A 21,708-nucleotide genomic window follows, 5' to 3' on the forward strand; every position below is an offset into this window, starting at 1 on the left:
TCCTATTAGTAAAAGCAAAATGTTTGATTATACTCCACCGCTGATCATAACTTTGTGTCAAATGCAGGTGGAGACCAGTGGCGGCTGGTGAAAAAAATCTTGGTGGGGCTGGCCAATAGATTTCCCTGCCTAACCCAGTACATGCATTTAAATTAAAAGTCGGAAAATTACTACGATTCCACAATAAGCATTTAATAATAAAAAAAACATTGTTCACAAAGGATTATTTTGGTGTTTTTGTCTTATTAATCCTTTTCACAGACTCATGCCAGAGGGTTTGCATACATTGTACATGTACGTACAGTAAATTATTGTGAAACAAATGTTTACGTCTTGACTTAAATATATATCCTAATTTTTTATTTATATAATTATTTAAGTAGAACAATGAATAGTGCAAAATTAAGTTGTATTTACCAGAGATGAAGTGTAGACTGCAAATTCTGTCGTGGTAAGATGGCTCCGACAGTCAATTGGGAGTGTCTGCCTGCATCCTTTTCATTGAAATTATCCATTTCTTTCTTCTTTCTTCGTCCTTCGGTAAACGAAAAACGTACATCTGACGATTTGGAATGCCTCTGTGTGCAACTGGGAGCACAACAAGTCAAAGGCATTGTTTAGATTCCAAAAATAAACTAAAAGTAAGCTCTAATTCACCCGTTTTGTCACGTTGGTAAGCGAAAACAGTACTGTTTTACATCCGGGTACAGACCCGGATGTAGCGCGGATGTAGCTTGTGACGTCACGCGTGAACTGGTCTATACACCTATCACTGTGTAGCAGGGGCAAAGATTCCAGGAGCCCCAAAGCCATTCATTTTGGTGATGCTGATTGGCCAAATATTTATACATTTATCCTAGCAACAGTATACGATTGGTTATTTCGCTACACTTGTGGGGCTCCTTGAGTGACAGCCCCGCAAGTGTAGAAGAAGAGAAATGCTACGTTCTGTTGGTGGAAATGCACTGTTAAATGACAGTCAATTAGTAGAAGTGTTTTAAGAATTCTTATTACATGTAGCCACGTACTATTAAGTAAAAACTGACATTAATAATACTTTTAAAATCTATATATATTTTGACTTTTCCCCTCCACATCTAAGGAGGGCAGCGCCCGAGCGCCCCCTATGGGCCATCCGCCACTGGTGGAGACCTACTGCCGGTTTCCATTGTGATGAATGATAATAACAGTGCGGACAAGCTAAAGGACTGTATAATGCATTTTACCGCTCCGGTAGGTATAGATATATTCACACCTTTTTATCCGTCTGTAATTCTGAATACATATCTAATCAATATTTTATGGTGATTATAGTGTCCTATATGTTTCATAGTATTTTGTTGTTTTTGTCCGCACGGCCTTTTTTTGGGTGTGTGTTTAATTGTGTGTGGGGTGGTCGAATAATGGACTCACCCAGGGCACCATTCACATAAGAGCCGCCCCTGCTCAGCGCCAACAAGTCCAGAATGGATCTCCCCCTCAAGATCTGGCACAAACTACACCACTGAGAATATTACATCTGAAATGTAGTCAGGGTTTATTTTGTTGGAAGGAGACTACATTTCAAATGAATGTTTTGAGAAGAAGCAGAGGTCGGTAATTGTAGCAGCTTTCTAACAGGTAGCTGTACTCGCTCTGTAATTGGTCCAAAACGCCCCCCCAGCAGAGATCGTGGCCCCACATGAGGGAGCATCGGCTCAGTCTGTCTCCTCCCTGCGTCCCAGCTCGCATCCACGGCGCTGCCGCCAGGATCGATCATGCTTCATCTCTGGATGTTTTTCTTTTTTTTTTTTTTTTGTCACGGTTAGCCCACATGATGCCGTCTGAAGCAAACGTGGAGTGTGTGCCGAACTGATTGAGTCCGCAGCAGATGTGAGATGCTCTGCCTCCGCCATGGCCAAAGGTCCGTTTCCATGGGGGGTCCTCAGAAAGCCTCTGCACGTCCAGGTAAGCTCCCTGGGGAAACTACCTTCCAATTCGGCTCGTCGCAGGAAGAGCCGACGTGTGCGCTCAGTCGGCCGCATCGCGGGAACAGGGGTGGTGCGACTGATCGCTGCCACCTCCGTGGCGTGTTTGGCCGTCACGTTTCTGTTTCTGAATGGCTGCAGAGCCGCAGGAGCATCTGAAGGTTTCTCCCAGTGACTCATAAAGTCACTTGATGCTCGGCAGGCATCAGCCGTCACCCTGAGCCCGGTCGCTATAGCAACCACCTCCATGGTGCAGCTGGGAGATCACACATCCAGACGAGGCTCTGGTAGCAGCAAAAGTTTTAGAGCCACAGCGCAGGACATCGGTCCTTTGGACACGTCTGTTTCCACGGCTGCTAAAGATCAATAGATCTATAGTTTAGTGCAGCAGCCTGATCTCACACTGAATTGTTCTTCTTCGAAAATCACACCTCTTCATTTGAGCAGCTAACTAAAGGAACAATGTCATATTGTTGTTGTTTTTTAACAAAATCATCTATGGCACACGTTTCGTTATTAATGCGTCCCCATTTCACACCATTTCACAAGGATGGTGCCTACAGAGCTGGATCTTTTGCCATTCCTCTGGTTCCTATCTAAAGCTCCTCTCCAGCCCATTCCGAAGGTTTTCTATTGGCAGGGCTGGATTTTAGAGGATGCGAGTCAGTTTCGTTGCTTTACCCCAAGCAAGTTTTTTTTGCTGAAGTTAGGTATAGATCCAATTGCAGTTTTTTTCGGCTTTCTTCACATGATTTATTTTTAGTTTATTTATTTATTTGTTGTTATTTATAATCGCAACCATCTTTGCATTCATCCCTTCAAAGAAGTTGCAAGGTCACAGCATCATTTTTATACACATCTACATACATGCAAAAAATGACCAAATATATTATATCCATGTGCTGATTTGACCTGTAGTCACCGAAATACACCAAAGCAATGCAGTCATAAACCATGTGCTTAAAGGTTGCTTTTGTTAAGTCTGACCTGCCTGGGGTCAAAGGTTATCTTGGAGGTGGGTTTATGACATACAGCCTTTTAAATACCTAAATGTACATTTAGGTGTTTTTTAAGTCCCCAAAGAAAACGGCTTGGAAAGCATCTTTTCATGAAACCAAAACCTATTTTGGGGCAAATTCCTTGGTAAAGTCATCAGCATGGACTATGATTTGGATCATTATCCTGAGGATGACCCCTATTTTCTTCACTGGTAAAGCTCAACCGATTTTTGTTTAAAATCTCCTGGTATTTCCAAGCGATCATGATGCTACTCAATCTGAAAAGGTGCAGGGTCTTTGGAAGAAAAGTGGGCCTACAGCATCACAGATCTTCCACCATATTGTACTTCGGGCCTCAAGCGATTTTCATCATATTTATCCTTTGTTTCACACAAGACCTAACTGGAAGGTTTGCTGCAAAAAGCTCAACAAGCATGCTGTCCAGCTAAAGTCCAATTAGAGTTTAGCAAACCCCATGTTTAAGTTTGTGATTGCATGACAGAGTAGGCTGTTTCCGGTCATCACTCCCAAATAATGAGTTGGCGTATAGAGCAGGGATTCCCAAACTTATCTGCGACCACCAAAACAACAGCGCCACAGACCAGCGACCTCATTTTTGCGGGAATAAAGTCATGAAATTCATGGCTCATGACTCTGTTGAAATGCAAAGCTGGTAGAGACATACCCCCAAAACCAGTGAAAGGTGGTTTCCAGCTATTCTCTAAAACCGAGCTCTGGGGATTTTTTTTTAACCTTCTTTAACATATTGTTTACTAGGTGTGGGTCCTCAACTGTATCACTTCATATTTAACCCAAATATAAACAGAAAGTCCATCCATCCATCCATTTTCCATCATGGTTGTCCCTTAATGGAGTCACAAGGGGTTAAACAGAAAGTCATGAATTACTTATCATTTCTTTCTAAAAACTCTGATCAACCTAAAAAAGTAAAGTATAACTTAAAATCAGATACATCTTTATTTCTAAAGCATTTTAGAACAACCTCAGATTGAACAAAACACATGAACTGCAAATATTTTGGAGGACCGAAAATTGGTCAACTTTTTGTTACAAGATAACACTTAACATGTTTTCTCCCCTACTGAATAAATGAACTCAAATTTTAAAAAGTATTATTATTATTACTCACCGTGAGAGTATGTTACTGTGTTAGACAGCTTTTACACATGTTTACCAGTGGTATCAATAGCTTGTAAATCTTATCTGGAGATTGCTGTAAATTCAAACCGTGAAGGTTGTTGTACAAATCCGTAGAAAACCCCAGCGATGCACGTGAAGTTAGAAGGAATGCAACGCATGAATCTTAAACTGCTCGGAAAGCATCTCAATGACGTACAGAGGTGTTAACAAACTCAAATGGAGTATTTAAATCCAGGGGAAAAGCTCCAAGGATGATACCAGTATTCATATTCAACCTAATGTGACTGATTTCCTTTTTTTTTCTCCCTGGTTAAAGACGTTCAGTTGAAGCCACTCTGTTTTTTCCTAATTCAGGCAGTTTCATCTCAGCCGGCGCACACCTCCTGTCTGCACACACATGCATGTTAGAGACAAAAACTGTCAAGAGCAGTAAAAGAGGGAGGAGAGCGGCGCTCTCAAGGGACAGCTCCAAGCCTCGCTCCGTTTTCTAGGCCACCACAGCCTTCCAGTGACAGCTTAAGAGGTGTCGTTCAGGGACTCTCTGAGGGGAACTATTTCCACTAAAAATACAAAAACTGACTGCTAGAGAGAAGGAACATTTGGTTACTGTTCCATCTTTATATTTACCATTAGGATTTAAATTGTGTTGTTAAATAAAGTTTTTAAGAACATGCTGTTTAGTCCCTCTGTCACAATAAAGAGATGTGTCAAGCACAGCTTCCAGGATAGTGGCAGTATTCAGCCCTCTTTATTCTGAGACCCCTAAATAATATCCAGTGCATCCAATGGGCTTCAGAGGTCATCCATTAATCAGTAACCTGAGTCCACCTGTGCAGAACTTACCTTCAGCAATAATCCAGCGGTTCTGTGAAGGCCTCAAAGGCTTGATAGAGAACATTAACGAAAAGGCACCATCATGAAGATCAAGGGACATGGCAGGCTGGTTGCAGGCTTAAAGCTGGGTCAGGCTCTAAGAGAGTATCCCAAGCTTTGAACATCTCAAAGAGCTTTGCTCAATCCATCATCGGGAAATGAAAAGAGCATGGCACAAGTGCAGACCTACAAAGACAGGGCGGACCACCTGAAGCAGGTGTCCGGGTAAGAAAACGAACACTGTATCTTACCCTGAACACACCGCTCTCATGGTGAAACAAGGTGGTGGCTGCATCATGCTGTGGGGATGCTTCTTTTTCAGCAGGGACAGCAAAGTTGGTCAGAGTTGATGGGAAGACAGCTGGAGCTAAATACAGATCGACTCTAGAGGAACGTTTGTTAGAGGCTGCAAAAGAGACTGGGTTGGAGGATTGTCTACAACCGAAGTGTTTAGATCAAAGCATATCTGTGTGTTGGAATGGCCTATAGGCCATGACTGTAGTCAAACACCTGGCCTGACTCAGAGGATCAGAGGCCAGACTTGAGAGTTGACGTTAACAGGCATTTTCCATCCAGTCTGAGCTATTTCTGCAAAGACGAATGGGCAAACGATTCAGTCTGTCGATATGTAAAGCTGGTAGAGACTCACCCCTAAAGACTGGCAGCTGGAGTGAAAGGTGCTTTTAAGAACTTTATTGACTCAGAGAGAAAAGCATGTATCCTTTTTCTTCTACTTCACGATTATGCACTACCCTGTGTTGGTCTGTCACATAAATTGCCAATAAATTCACTGACAGCGTGTGGGTGTAGTGTCTTGTGATCCTCATACTGTTAAACCAGCAAAGAACTCATTTTTATTCTCTAAAACGGAGTAATTCCTTACTGGTTTACCAGAGTCTTTCATTGTACCTCTCAATTTGCTGATTTACAACCTTAGCCTCATTCAGAATTTGCTAAATAAGCTCCATGAACCGCCTTTTTTCATGGATTCTGCCCATTAGTCCAGAATTTCTCAGTTAAGCAACTCCAGGAATCTCCTATATGAGAGACCACACACACACAAACAGTACCTGAAGGTGTGCTTCAGTACTGATTCCATTTCAATCTGAAAAACTCACACAGAAAGAAAAGGCAATTAGAAGAATTTTATTGGATACAATATTTCAAGAGTTTGGCGCTCAGACATCGGCAGGAAAAATTCACACTGAATTATACTTCAATATGCATTAGCAGGCGTATGAGAATAGGGATATTTCCCCCCAGGTCTGAAACTGGTGGTGGAGTGGAGATAAATAAAGTTTGTTCAGTCCATGTGCTGAACTGTTTGAGCTAGATGTCCAACTTGGATAAACACAGGTTTGCATGAACTGTCCATGATGAGCAAGCATGAAGCGACTGTGGAGAGAAAAAAACTCCCCCTTGGGAAGAAACCTCTGGCAGAACCAGGCTCAGCATGGCGGTCTTCTGCCGGACCGTTTTAAGGAGTGACTGGGTATTCCATAAGAGTCCAGGAGGAATTACACTCTGATAGGGACGAGGTTGAAGGAGGACCGTAGGAAAGCCAGGCGAAGCTTGCTACGATGGTGGGGAAGGGGATGGAGGTGGGTTGAAGCCGGTCAACAGAGTCCAAACCAGACACGGCGCAGCCACCGCTTGCTCGCTGAGGAGAAGGCCGAGACAAGGATGTGGAGTTCTTTTTAAGATGAACCCATGATGCTGATTGGCTTCTAGGAGGAGCAGTTCAAAGCTGATTGGCTTGTGTCGGAGGCGGATGAGTCCCTGATTGATGGAGGTAGGCGATAGAGTTTCTTCAGTCTGAATTTTCGCTTAAGCTGCATGTTACATATCATATCAGGCTTATATGTATGTTGTCAGAGCATATTGAGAGTCAGTATTGTGGTTGTTTTCCCATCAGAGTCTGAAGGGAGGAGAAGAAAAGCCAGTCCTTTTTCCAGACGTTTCACCTGGCTCGCGCTTCATCTGCATAATTTACAACGGCTGCCTAATCTGTCAGTAAAATTTGACGAAACGCTTTCCCCTCAGCCCTCTCCATCTTTTGTTTCGGAGCCTCCTCTCGTCTGCACAGCTGCCCATTAAACAGCAACCTCTGAGGGAAAGCTTTATAATCATACATAATGGATGAATGGTGGGTTTGCTGAAACAAAAAAAAAAGAAAAAACAAGCGTTAACAGTAATGTGCTCGTCGTGATCAGCTTTAATCTCCTTTCTGCCTCGGTAGTTCAACATCAGGTAGGGCTTTAGATCGGTACAGCACGTCCTCGATTCTTTGTATGCAGTTGCTCTGAAGCTTCAGGGCTGGTACGGGCTGAATAAAAACGCTCTCCAACAGGGCGCTGTGCGTTGGTGTGGAGGCAGGAGATCATCCAGATAAAGACAGCCAGCTTTCCCCCCCCTACCTACCCATCTCAGCATATGGCCACAGTCAGTCTCTAATTAATAGCTGTCACAGAAGCCACAATCAATATTGCCTCATTAGCCGTGTTTGTGTAAGTCCCTTCTCTCGCAAAGGGTCAATACAGAATGCCAGGGATGGAAACGCATCAGAGAGAGCTGAAATGAAAGCCACAAAGTATCAATTAGAAAAGGCCAGGCGGTGGATTGGTTTCCCCCACAGAGGGATGTTTCCATCATAGCTGTGGATGTGTTCCACCTACGGAAAGAAAAGAGGCAATGAGATACGGGCAGCACTCACTCCTGTGGCCGCTGCAGTTAAACTTGCAGCGGGTGGTCATGGTCAGATTTTTAAGTGAGCCGATCAATAGAAATAGCAGGAATCCACTGGTGGTTAATTAATGCTTCGGAAACAAGAGAACCAACGCTGGATTTGATATTTATTTAAATCAGGTCATACGTTATTCATGTTTGTGTGAGCACCGGCCACAATAAACGACTGAATTTGCAGTTTATTGTTAAAGTCAATCTCTTATGAGTTTAATTTATGTTGCATGTATATAATTTATTATCAATTCAGAGGTAATCACACATCAGCTGAAGATTATTAGAAAGTCACCAGAAGTCAGTGATGGATTCAACATGTAAAGGTACTGTTTATTAAATATACGGATTTAGTTTTCTTTCTCCTCCAGGAGTTACTGGAATAGCAATTAGGTTGGGGGTTGGGGGGGGGGACAACAAAGATGGATTCTCCTGAACCGGTCTCATGGGGCCTCCTGATCAGGCTTTCTTCCTAAGTGCTAAATGTGTTTAGGTGGAATCTTGACCTCTGAATGACGTGTGGAGTGGAAAGATGTCTCTTCCTTCCAGAAGTCCCATTGGTGTCCAACACCAAGCACGCACCAAAATACACGTTGGTGGTGAATGGTTGACCGTTAAGTGACACCTTAGCTAACTCGTTATCAAGAGACATTCTCCTCACCCCTGACAGGATGATGCTTCGATTGAAATCATTTCATTGATAGCTTGATCTCTAGGTTTAGAGCCGTTGTTCTGCTGGAAATGAATCTCTGCCACAGTCTCAAATCCTTTGCAGCTTTACCCCAGATGCTCTCAGCTGGACTTTCAGGCTACGCAGGCAGGCAGGCAAAGTGACGAGACGAAAGCAGCCTTGACACGCTGTCCTTTTTAGCACAGTCTGAGCAATTTTGGAAATGTTGTAACTTCAGATACACAAATCTTTGCTGTAAGTTTCAATCAAAAAAGATCTAAAAGATTTCAGAAACTTGCCAGGATGCAAAATGTAACATCACAAGGCCTTTGTGAGAAGCGATGGCGATTTTCAGGCTTTCCTATTGCTCCTTTGACTTTCCTACGCTTGGAGAACTGCTTCAACAGAAAAATAATGATGAAAAATAGAGTTAGAATAGATGGATACTAAGTGAACTGTGATTTCCTTTGCTTGCTGATCAAGTATTGTTCATTTCATCCATTGACTTTCTATATCTGCTTAATCCTTGCAGGGTCACTGGGCCTGGTCCCTGATCAACGAGTGAGAGGCAGGTCACACCCTGGACAGGCTGTCAGGGCATCATAGACAGGCGAGACAAACGTCCAGGCCCACACCCCTGCTTAGGGACAATTTAGTTAACTAAGTTATCTAAACCAGTTAACCAAACATGCAGGTCTCTGAACTGTGGGAGGAAACCAGATGACACAAAGAAAACACAGAAAGACCCTTTTGAACCCAGCACCATCTTGCCCAGGTCAATGATGTAACCAGCTGTTCAACCATGCAGACTTAATTTGATTCAATTCAGTTTAGCTTAATTAACCGGAAAAGGGTAGAGTGCCTTCTCTGGGTTGGGGAGGATGTGCTGCCCCTAGTGGAGAATCCCCTTGTTCACGAATGAGGGGAAGATGGAGCGGGAGATCGACAGGCGGATTGGTGCGGCGTCTGCTGTGACGCGGGCGCTGCACCGATCCGTTGTGGTGAAGAGAGAGCTGAGCCAAAAGGCCAAGCTCTCGATTTACCGGTCGATCTACGTTCCTACCCTCATCTATGGTCACGAGCTTTGGGTCGTGACCGAAAGAACGAGATCCCGGATACAAGCGGCTGAAATGAGTTTTCTCCGTAGTGTGTCTGGGCTCTCCCTTAGAGATAGGGTGAGGAGCTCAGTCATCCGGGGAGGACTCAGAGTAGAGCCACTGCTCCTCCACGTCGAGAGGAGCCAGTTGAGGTGGCTCGGGCATCTGGTCAGGATGCCTCCTGGACGCCTCCCTGGTGAGGTGTTCCGGGCACGTCCCACCAGGAGGAGGCCCAGGGGAAGACCCAGGACACGCTGGAGGGACTATGTCTCCCGGCTGGCCTGGGAACGCCTTGGGATTCATAAAAGAAATTAAAAGTTCAAAAAGTGCAACTTTGTCCATTACAAATTGTTTTATACAGGTTAAGTCATGTATATCCAATTTCAGATCTATTTGTAGTCTCCACAGTGTTCAGTCATTAATGTCTTCACCTTGGTTAGAGGTCTGTTAGTTCAGTTCTCAGCTTGGGCCTTTCTGTGAGAAGATCGTTTGAACTCCTGCATGGGTGTTTCTTTTTTTTTTATAAGCTCTCTTGTTTCCCCCTACTGTCCAAAAACATGAATGTTAGGTAGTTTAAAGTTTTAGTTTAAACTGGCCTTAGTTATTGTGTACGGTCATGTTTTCTTTTTTACCTTGTCTGTCTCTATGTTGGCCATGTGATGGACAGGCGATGTGTCCAGGGTGCACACTGCTTTTCGCTTGTTGAGTGTCGTTAGTGTGCAAGAAAGGTCTGCGTCTATTTATAGAAGTAATTCATAGCTGCAGTTCAGGTACGGACGGGGAAAAGGTTCGGCGTTTTCAATGTTGGAAAATAAAACAGCTTCAGCACTGGCTTTGAGGAAAGTGCAGAATGTGAATTAACCCGTGTGAGATGACCACACTGGGACAAGTGGTTTACTTTAATTAGCTTTACTGAAGCTTTTTTTGGTTACTTTGTTTCTGTTCTTGGGTCTAAGTGTCCCTTTCTTTGTTTTTCCTATAGGTACAAAGTTGCCCTGTACACTTTATAAAAATGTACTCCCAAAAGTATTCATAGATCTCAAAATTTTTACATTTTGTTAAGTTTTAGATTCCACAAATCTGGCCTTTGTAGACCAGCAGGAAGAAAACCAGAAGAATTCATATTTTCTGTTTGCAGTGAGCCATGTAGGTACACAGCAAACATGTAGAACAAAGATCTTCCAATATGACCGGAAATGTAACTTTGGATTAAAAGCAAAACATAACACACCGTTCCCATGAGGAAACATGGCGGTGGCAGCATCTTACTGTGTGGATGCAATTCTGCAGCATAAACAGGGAAGCTGGTCAGAATTTATGGGAAGACAGAAGAATCTAAATAGAGGAAAACTCCTGGAATAATAAAACAGTTTGAGGCTACAAAACATTTGAGACAGGAAAACAACCCTTAACATACAACCAGAATTACAAAAGAATGCTTTAGGTCCATTAAAAGTCCAGCCCCAGAGTAAATCCAACTGAAAATGCTCAGAGGTTTCAGCACAATGACCACACCAGGCCTTTTCCTTAAAACTGGATGATCACAGAAGAGAATTTGTGATTAGAGGCCACTTCACAGAGAGAAATTAGATCAGCGAGTGACTTACAGAGACAGCTTGAAAGCGGATTTCTTCATTATCTGCAATGTTAACAGCAGAAAATGGATGCAGGTTCCATTTGGAAAGCGACTCATATGACAGTATAATTTAATCTTTGTTTCTGTGTTGAAAATGACCAAATTTGCTTTTTACTGTTAAACAGTCTAAACCGTCAGAAGGGACAACAGGAGAAAGGAACGTGGTAATAAAGTAAGAAATAAAGAAAGGAGTAATGAAGAAAGGAGAGCAGAATAAAGAGACATACGAGGTGACAGAAAATAAATGGGGAGTGAAAGCTGCGGAGGATGGACTGGGGAGATCCATCACTGTCATTCACTGAGTGCAGAACTTGTCAACGGGCAGGAAGTCAGGGCTGTGAAAAAGTGTTGTTTTCCTCTAATGTTCTCCATTTGGAGAAATGCCACTGTGGATCGGCCACAACAGAATTAGAAAGAGAACCAAAAGATGAGATAATGACGCCGGAATCACTTCCAGTGTCCCATATGTAAACAGAACTCACAGTAAATTATTAATCATCCGCCGAGTACTAACAAAGGTGTACACATTGATTCAGCTCTTTTCCTCTTACAGGCCTCTCTAATGATCCAAATAACCAAAATTATGCTCTCACAGCCTTTTTACAACTTGGACTTCTAATATGAAGTCCCTTAAACCTTTTCACATTATAGTGTCAGCGTACAGCCACAAACGCCAATGCCTTCACTTTAAACACTAAGTTTACCATGTAGCAGTATACTAACAGACAGTCTTAACAGTGCTAGCGGTATTTGGCATGTCAGAAGCTTTTTATCTCATTCAGTCTTTCCCAGAGTAATTTCAACGCAGCCTCCTTTAGACAACACGCTGCCCCGGTGACTACAGGAAAATAGACCCTTATTAGCTTTTTTTAGCAGTTAGGCTGGTCACTGAGCATGTTAATCAGCAAATCCCACAGGTTTTCGAACTTGGAACTACAACAAGGTTAGGCTTGGTTGGATGTCAATCCAGACCGAAGGTAGAAATTCGTAGGTAGGCAGAATGCAGCATCATAAGCCACCAGCGCATGTTCGTGGTTCAGTGCTGTCTGTTCTGATGTCTTCTGACATCAGTGTGCTTAAACATTCTATCTCTTTGTCTGGCAGTGCCAAGTACTTCTGCATCACAGTCAGTTTGCTCACATCTAACCGACAGGGGCCCCAAAACAGAGGATTTTTATATATACAGTACATTTGAGTTTTTGGGATGATTTGGATTTTTTTTCATGGGGCCCAAAATTCCTGATGGCACCACTGAGCCCAAGGACCACCAGTGATGCATGTACTGCAGGTTGAGGACCGTGTTGATACACTGCAGTAGGGCATAATTGTGCGGTAGAATAAAAATGTTATGCTTTTTTTTTTTTTATTCTAAAATTCCCAAAATGTGTGGTGTGCACTCTTATTGCGTTATTAGCTTCTAGAGCCACCTACAGCTGTGCATCTTTAAGCTAGGTTTATACTTGCTGCATTGAACAGGGCGCGAGGATGCGCGCCAAAAGTTGTGCAATCGCAGTATCCCCAAGCGTAGGCTGTCTACTGTCTACTTCACAATTACTATCATATAACGCACATTGAGGTTTTCAGTGGTACCGGGAACAAATGGTGAAAGAGTTAAGGGCGAATTAATTCTTATGCCGGGCGCTGTAAACTAGTTGTTTTTCTCCTGCCGTGTTCTTAAAATCATATTGTATGACTAATCAGTCAGTCTCATCTGTGTATCACCTCATTGGTCAGTTCTAATGATGTGTAGCACAGAACTTGGGCCTGGGTATTGGTGGCGTCTCAGTTCAGGTCGGTGGGTTTTTGCTTTCAATATTCAGCTGTTTAGACACAAAGGTGGTTTTCATCTACTATCTGACAGTTTTTATTGTCAAATGAATCCCTTCCTCTGCGACACCTGTAGAGAACCAGAGCTCAGGGATTTGGTAGACACAACTTGTTGTCACAGTTCTGGTTTAATTCCACTTTTGTTCTCCTCCGTTCCACAGCGCTGCCCTATTTACAGGAGAACTGGTACCTGGAATGAAGCAGCAACTCTCTGTACGTTTAGACATTTTCCACAGAAGTAAACGTGGGTCAGAACTCTTTCCAAGTTCTTGCATTGCTGTGTATCTGATAAAGGAATGGGAGGGAGGAAACTGCTCTTACAGTGCTAGTAAGAAGCTTACATGATCTTATTAGGTGTGTAAACGCCATAAAATATAGCTCTTATAAAGACGGTTCTTTTACAGGTTGGTGGAATGAACAGTTTTCACAAACAAGAATTTCTTACAGGGACTAATATCTACGTCCACTCTCACTGATATTTAGAGAAACATCTCTCAGGGAGTCGCAGAGAACCCACATGCTTTTGCTGCCCATCAACAGATTTCTTTCTTAATTCTGATTGGATACTTCTCCACTCTTTCCAGAACTGTTTGATTTCCTGGGACTGGCTTTGCTTTGAAGCAGAGCGAACATTTCTTCCACACGGGTTGATGTTGAGGCCGATCTATAAACCTAATGTGAGCCTCCTGTATCCATTCCAAAAAAAACCCTGTCCTGTACACTAGTGACTTTGTCTCAGTTTATGTACGTTTCAAACCATCTTGCTGCTTCTGCCACTTCTTCATTGTGGCCAAAGCACTCTGTCTGGTCTCACCATACCATTTCCATTCCCTTGGGCTTAGGGCTGGACGTTACACGTGATAGACTAGAATGCAAAAGAAAGAAAACTGTTCTTCTATTCAACCTTTTGTTCCCTATTGAACCACATGTCTATCAATTGATACATATTGTTATTGAATTATCACCTGGCCTTAGTTTCTGTAGAGCTTGAATGTGTTGATTTTTTAAACATGGTTTTCTTTCTTCATATGCAGCCGTTTAGTCAGTGATTGACACTGGACAGTGCCACTGATGTTTCAGCATCACCAGTTTATGGTCAGCTTGGACCATAAACTGGTCCAGGCTGACCATAAACCCCAGCTGGCCGACCCCAGCAACCCTCGCATTGTCTATGCAAGGGTTGCTGTATAGACAATGCAATGTCTGCCCTATGCGAGGGCGGACAAGCATTCACACACATTCACTGTGGGAGGAAGCCAGAGTACCCAGGAAGAATCCACACATGTGTGAGGAGAACATGCAGAAAGATCCCAGGTTAGGATTCAGACCCTGGACCTTGTTGCTCCAAGGCAACTGTGCTGCTTCACCATACAGCCCTATTGTCCAAATAATTGGATAATAAAAATTGTTATGGACGGGTTTCTACCAGTGCTTAAAATCCAGGTCTAGGCCAAGAAGCAAATAAAGAAGTTGGGAGTTGTGCCACAAACTTTCTGACAGCTTCAAAAAGCATGTTGTTCCTCTGTAACCATATATTATATTATATTAGTTATGTTTGTTTTTCACTCTGTACTTATAATGTTGTAATGAGAAAATTCAAAGCAAATTCTAACGCTACAGGATATTTCCATATGTACAAAAAAAAACCCCAAGATACTTGAGTTCAAGTATCTTGGGGTCTTGTTCACGAATGAGGGGAAGATGGAGCGGGAGATCGACAGGCGGATTGGTGCAGCGTCTGCTGTGAAGCGGGCGCTGTACCGATCCGTTGTGGTGAAGAGAGAGCTGAGCCAAAAGGCGAAGCTCTCGATTTACCGGTCGATCTACGTTCCTACCCTCATCTATGGTCACGAGCTTTGGGTCGTGACCGAAAGAACGAGATCCCGGATACAAGCGGCTGAAATGAGTTTTCTCCGTAGTGTGTCTGGGCTCTCCCTTAGAGATAGGGTGAGGAGCTCAGTCATCCGGGGAGGACTCAGAGTAGAGCCGCTGCTCCTCCACGTCGAGAGGAGCCAGTTGAGGTGGCTCGGGCATCTGGTCAGGATGCCTCCTGGACGCCTCCCTGGAGAGGTGTTCCGGGCACGTCCCACCGGGAGGAGACCCAGGGGAAGACCCAGGACACGCTGGAGGGACTATGTCTCCCGGCTGGCCTGGGAACGCCTTGGGATTCCTCCTGAGGAGCTGGCCCAAGTGGCTGGGGAGAGGGACGTCTGGGCCTCCCTACTGAAGCTGCTACCCCCGCGACCCGACCCCGGATAAGCGGAAGACAACGGACGGACGGACGGACAAAAAAAAACATTTCTTTTATGAGCCTTCTTATATATTTCTGTTTATAATGTCCTTGTTGAGAGTAAAGTGTAGCTGAAGGTAAATCCCTGATGTCGATGCGCACAAACCTGGTAAATAAACCTGATTTTGACTCCAATTGTTCACCCAGATCTTTTTTATTATCGTTACTACTGATGGGCTATGTTGCATAACCATTCCACCCTGGAAAAATAACATTTATACTAGATAAATAAAACCTAAAAAGAATATTAAAATTCATGCCTATGATAAATGCATATGAAATATTTCACTGGTGTTACGTGTATAACCAGATATTATAAGATCTGTCTCTGGAGGTTTTTTCTACTGCCACCAAGTGGCTGAAAAAGAAAACAGTAATGTTCTTTTTCTAAGTAACTACACAGATCAAGGACACACACTGAGCTTGATCTCTGAGTATGGGTTCTTTGCAGCCAGTATTATGACGGGGGAAATCAAAGTGTCCCATCACATTTATAACAGTGTTTCTGAGCCGCCTCCTCCAGTTTATGTGGGGCGTCTGTAAACTCCAACCCAGAAGAAACTAAATTCATTTAGTGAGATTTGAGCCCGTGCAGAGATCGCGCAAACGGGCAGAAGACATCACAGACACATACTGACAGGCCTTCGTCTTCAGCAGGACACACTGCTGCAGATGTGGAACTCTGTGCCCCGGTCATGAGTTGTGCACATGAGCAAACAATGCCCTGTGTCTACCCATCATGGAGTGTGTGGAAAAAAGGTCACTGCTTCTTTATTCAATAGCAGAAATACAAAAGACCAGGCAGCAGGGAGCTTTAATCCCTTAAAGGGAACGTACACACCTGCTTAAAGCTACAGCAACAACTGTACTGCTAAAAAGTAAGTACATCCTTAAGAAATTCCTAGTGTTTTTTTTTTGTTTTTTTTCAGCATATAAGGATATATTTAGAAGGTTCTTTTAGTTAAAGTTAGGTAACAACCACCTCAGATGAACAACTAGACTAAAGCTACGCTAAGATTGAGAATCAACAGGATTCACGTGTTTTCAGAACCGCCTTTCAGGGACATCTGTTGTAGATTTGTGGATGCGTTTGGGATCACCGGCCTGTCGATGACCCAGTTTAGCCCAAGCATTAGCTGTCAAACAGATGGCCTCACATCTGACTGCAGAGGAGACCAGCGTTGTCTCAGTGACTGCAAGGTGTCCAGGCCCTGAGGCTGCAGAAGTCAGAATCATCAGCTGTCATCCACCAGAGAAAACCCTCTGATAGTTCAGTCTGTTTTCTCAAATCCACGCTCTGATTTTAGGGGGGGGGGGTCGCTTTGACGTCCCACTCCTTGGAAATCAGCGACTGTCTGAAATGTTTTCCGATTAAAAAAATAAATTTTTGTCTAGAATAAGATGGTGATCTCTGAATTGTTTGGAAAAGTCAGTGGAACTATTTCCAGGCTGACACACAACAGCAGCTGCTCCTCCTCCAAGGTCTTTGCTGATGTCTTTGGCATTGCATTATCACAAACCCTGTCTGCTCCCCCCAAGAAAGCTGCTAAAACGCACTTCTATAAAGGAAATAACACTTGATAATGATCAGGTAACCAGTGGGTATTATTAACAGCACATTCCTGCTACATGAATTCCTTTTTTGTATGGAAGCAACCAGGGGGTGTCTTAGCTTTTATTACAGAGCTTGATGATTGACAAAGTAAACTATTTTGTCATTGTTCATCCAGGCTTATACTCCTTGTCTTTTAAAGAGCTGTTGAGAGACAGTTTTTGAAAATGACGTCCTATTTATTTAAACCTCAAGAACACACTATGTGGTGTTTTTTTTATATTGGCAATGGGGCTCTCTGCCCAGGGCAGCATTGCCTCGTGAGCAGCATGAGCAATTAAAAAAAGTTAGAAAACATATAAGTGTCAATTGCATGCTGAATACATTTTTGTATTGCTGATATCCGTGTCCCGTAAATTTGGAGAGAGCGCCGCCTGTAAGGTTAATATGGCTACGAAAGCCCTGGACAATTCTGAGTTAAAAAATCAATAATCTTTCTCACCTACTCTTGTCTTTACTACTAATTTCATGCATTGAAATATGAGCAAATTAGCCTACATATGTAGAGGATCCTGCTCTAGACATTGAGTACACTGCGATTAACCGATGTGATTGTGTACTTGGGTCCATCCAAATACCTTTATTGAGTAAGGACTCTTTAGCCAAAGGGGAAGTGCTGTTCGAATACTGCAGTCAGTAAGGAAGGAGGTAGGAAAAGGAAACTGTAAGCTTCCTCATGGGGCTAGTTTAGCCTAGGAACCCTGCGACATCCCTTACCGGCACTAAGGAGCCATAAGGTATCCCACAATTCTTTGTGTGACATGACGTATGAGCACAGCCCAGCTCATGGAAATTAACAAAAATGTCCGGAGAATTGTAGTTCATTTTCGGAAGGCCGCAGGCCCGGATTTGACTCAAATCATCCAAGTGTGTTTCCGTCACATAATGACATCGGAGTTAAAGGCTGTCCAAAATCGGCACAGCAGTCTGAATCTCCTTTCCTTCCCATAATAGCATTCTTACTGTTGATCCTGTGAAAGGTTAAGGAACAGGAGCTAGAAAATGTTATCAGAGGTATTCGGATGGACCCCTTGTCTTGCAATCCAGAAGTTGAGGATTTGATTCCAGTTTCCCTCCGACCACATGCTGATGTGCCCAAAGTTGTCAGTCATTGTATGAATTTGTGTGTGATTGAGACATACGGTGATTCCTTTTCTCCTGTTTTGCCAAGTGGCTCTAGTGTAAAACACTTAGTGGTCAGTATGAATGGAACAATGTTAGGTGAATGTAGTCCACTTAACTACATAGATATTAAAGCAGATGATCAGTACAAGCTAAATCTTAGTAACATGTACCCAACAGGCCAGATTCTCCTACCTGCACATGAAGTACCTGTTTTTCTCCTGGCTGGCGGTGTTCGTGGGAAGCTGGATAGTGTATGTGGAGTACTCCTCCTACACAGAGCTGTGTCGAGGGCAGGACTGCAAAAATTCCATCGTGAGTACTTTCCTTCCCTCTACGTGCCAATGTCATCAATCAAAGGGATATGTGTGTTGAGATGTGGCTTTATTTGCATTGTTTACCAGTGTGACAAATACAGGAAAGGAGTCATCGATGGCACAGCCTGCATTAGCCTGTGTGAGAAGGAAACGCTTTATCTGGGAAAGTGCTTCACTGCCAAACCGAACAGCCAGGTTAGAGTGGAAAATCCAAACCTTTTCTCCTGTCTGCTTATTGTAAATCCAACTTCTCCCAAGCATCTTCTTTGTTTCAGGTTTACTCAGGAAACTGGGGAGATCTACAGGGAGTCATTAAGTGCCAGATGGAGGAGGCCCCCCACTATGATCTTGGAGGCGAGGTGGAACCAAGAAAGGAGGCTGCTCCAGCTGCTTTCAACAAGCCCACCAAGGGAACCTCGGTGGAGAAGTTCAGAGAGATGATCATCAGCCACCTGAAGGTCAGGCAAGCTTTGTTACGCGCTAGGTTCAAAGCCCTGGAACGTTCTAAAGCTTATTTATTTCTCCGCAGGCTAAAGTGGGGGATCAAGCGAATCTTGCGGACCTGGCAACCCAGGTGTTGTCCTTTACGGATTCCAATAAAGACGGCCACATCTCACTGCCAGAGGCTCGCTCCACGTGGGCCTTGCTGCAGCTCAACGAGTTCCTGTTGGCGCTGGTCTTGCAGGACCGAGATCACACGCCTAAGCTGCTCGGCTTCTGTGGAGACCTGTACATGATGGAGAAGGTGCCGTACTCTCCCCTGTACGGCATCAGCCTGCCGTGGATCATCGAGCTGTGGATTCCTGCCGGTCTGCGGCGCAGCATGGAGCAGTGGTTCACCCCCTCCTGGCCACACAAGGCCAAGATCTCCATCGGCCTGCTGGAGCTGGTCGAAGACATTTTCCACGGCACTTACGGCAGCTTCCTCATGTGTGACGTGAGGACTACCACCTTCGGCTACAACGAGCGGCATGACTTTAAGGTCATGGACGCCCGCTACATCGTTCCTGAAGCCACCTTTCAGGAACGGATTAGACAGCAGCGCTGCGACGTAGACGAGGATTGTCTGTATGGGACCGACTGCCTCACCAGCTGCGACCTCACCAAGCATCGCTGCACGCCTGAGGTCACCCGGCCCAACTTGGCAAAAGCCTGCGACACCCTCAAGAATTACATTCTGAGAGGAGCACCGTCCGACCTGAGCGATGAGCTGGAGAAGCAGCTCTATGCTTGCATTGCCCTGAAAGGCTCAGCGGAGCAGATGGAGATTGAGCACTCCCTCATTCTGAACAATCTTAAGACTTTGCTATGGAAGAAGATCTCCCATACGAAGGATTCCTAAATAGGACATCCGACCTTCCTGCTTCCTTAAAACGGACAATCAGTTTCACAGTGGAAACATTTCGTTTATATTTAAAATAACCTGTATACTTGATTTTAATTCTAAAGCTGTCTGTTGAGTCATTTTAATATCAGACCATATACTTATTCTACGAACTAAACATGGGACGGTAACCGGTATCAAGGTACATCTCATTATACTAGAATATCATAGAAGAGTTAATCTGTTTCAGTGGTTTAGTTAAAAAAGTTTAACTCGTATATATACATTCATTGCACACAGAGTGAATTACACTTACTTGTCTCTTCTTTGGGTATACCTACCCAAAAATACTGAATTGGATCAAGATCTGTTGACTGTGGAGAAACTGGAGTACAGGGAACAGCTTGTCATGTTCCAGAAACCGGTTTGAGATGTTTGGTGTAAGTCACCATCAGAAGATAATTACAATCATCTTTATTTATCATTGCGACACACATTCCAATGAAACGTGTCCTCTGTATTTAACCCATCCATTAGGGAGTGGTGGGCTGCCACTGTCAGCACCCAGGGAGCATTCTGGGGCTAAGGGTCTTGCTCAGGGACCCAGAGAGGCAGTCTGTGGGGTTCAAACCAAGAAGCTCCAGGATGCAAGTACAATGCTCTAACAATTAGGCCACCACTCCCCAGATGGGTCTACTGTAGATGTTCAGGGACGGTCAGGTAGACTGTGGTGCTCACCTGGTACTAGGAGCAAAGAGAAATGATCTCCCAGATCTCCACAGACCAGGGAATGTTTTTCTACTCGGTTACTGTCTGACCTCGGTGGGTCTGTGGGATGTTGCTTCAGTTTTCTGTCCTGACAGGCGGGGACCCCGGTGTGGTCTTCTGTTGGCTTCAGTATGTTTCATGTTCAGAAATAGTATTTCACATTCTTTGGTTATAACAAATTATTTGAGCTACTAATGTCTGCTCATTCCTACTGAAACACCCATAAGGTATTTTCATGCACTGTTACCTGTAGAAGTTGACTTTTTGGACCATTGTATAACAGGCCGATGACTGTATGTGTAAATCTACTCTTTATTAAAAATTATGCTCAAAGTAACCTAAAACGCCCTCTCTTCCCCTTGCATTGACTCGGATGGAGCATCAGCACGTTGTCTTCACTAGACTAGATGTCTAAATGTCTGGAGTTTCCTTCATATCATTACAGGAGTCACCATTTGTGTTAAAAGCAGGTGTACCCAATAAAGTGGCCACTGACCATTTTCATTGCTGTTCATTTAATGTTTTAATTTTGATGATTATGGTATACAGATAATGAAAACCCAAAGGTTCTCAAAACAAACTGATTCAATCAGACCAAAAAAAAAAAAATGGAACTGAAATGTGTGCGTGCTGAAAAGTATCCCCATACACTACCGGCCCTCAGTGCTTGGCAAGGCGCCCTTTGGCATGAATTCCTCCATCAGGGCACCGCTGAGGTGTTAAGGAAGCCCAGGTGGGTTAAATAGTCTTCAGCCCGTGTGGTCTCTTATCTTCCTCTAGTCTAGATCGTATTCTGATTTTCTGTGGGGTATAGGTTGGGCCAGTTTTCAACCACCACGATACTTTGGTCATTAAAGCAGGAGCGATGTCCTGCTGGAAAAGAAAGTCAGCATCTCTGTAAAGCTCGTCAACAGAAGGAAGCATGAGGTGCTCTAGAACTTCCTAGATGGTGGTTCTGACCTTGGACCTGAGAAATGACATTAGACCAACACCAGCAGTTAACATGGTGCCCCAGATCAGACTGTGAACGCCTCATACCAAACCTAAACAGTTTGGATTCTGTGCCAGCTTCATTTTCAAGTGAAATACTAAATTTTAAGCAAACTTTGGACCATTTGAACGTTGCTCATTGGGTCAGCTGGAGTACTGCTCCTGAACAGTTCTGTGTGGATCCAGCTGCAGTCCAAGATTCGAGTCATCTAAACTTATATGTGTTTCGCATCACAATCTTGCAATAGCTGCGATTATCCCTGTTGCTTGGGGACCTTTTTCCTTCCACTCAACTTTCTACTAAAATGTGTGGTCACAGC

At 43.9% G+C, this 21,708-nt stretch overlaps 1 protein-coding gene across 1 annotated transcript; it reads left to right on the plus strand.

Moving 5' to 3' along the window:
* The first annotated feature begins 1,862 nt into the window (after nt 1–1,862).
* dipk1a (divergent protein kinase domain 1A) lies at nt 1,863–20,934 on the plus strand. The gene is made up of 5 exons (XM_012882508.3): nt 1,863–1,947; nt 18,170–18,304; nt 18,394–18,501; nt 18,582–18,764; nt 18,836–20,934. The coding sequence occupies exons 1-5, from the start codon at nt 1,894–1,896 to the stop codon at nt 19,646–19,648; spliced, it is 1,293 nt and encodes a 430-aa protein (XP_012737962.1). The 5' UTR covers nt 1,863–1,893; the 3' UTR covers nt 19,649–20,934.
* Nucleotides 20,935–21,708: the final 774 nt, after the last annotated feature.

The sequence above is a fragment of the Fundulus heteroclitus genome, chromosome 9 (genome assembly GCF_011125445.2).
Source record: "Fundulus heteroclitus isolate FHET01 chromosome 9, MU-UCD_Fhet_4.1, whole genome shotgun sequence".
Classification (NCBI taxonomy): domain Eukaryota; kingdom Metazoa; phylum Chordata; class Actinopteri; order Cyprinodontiformes; family Fundulidae; genus Fundulus; species Fundulus heteroclitus.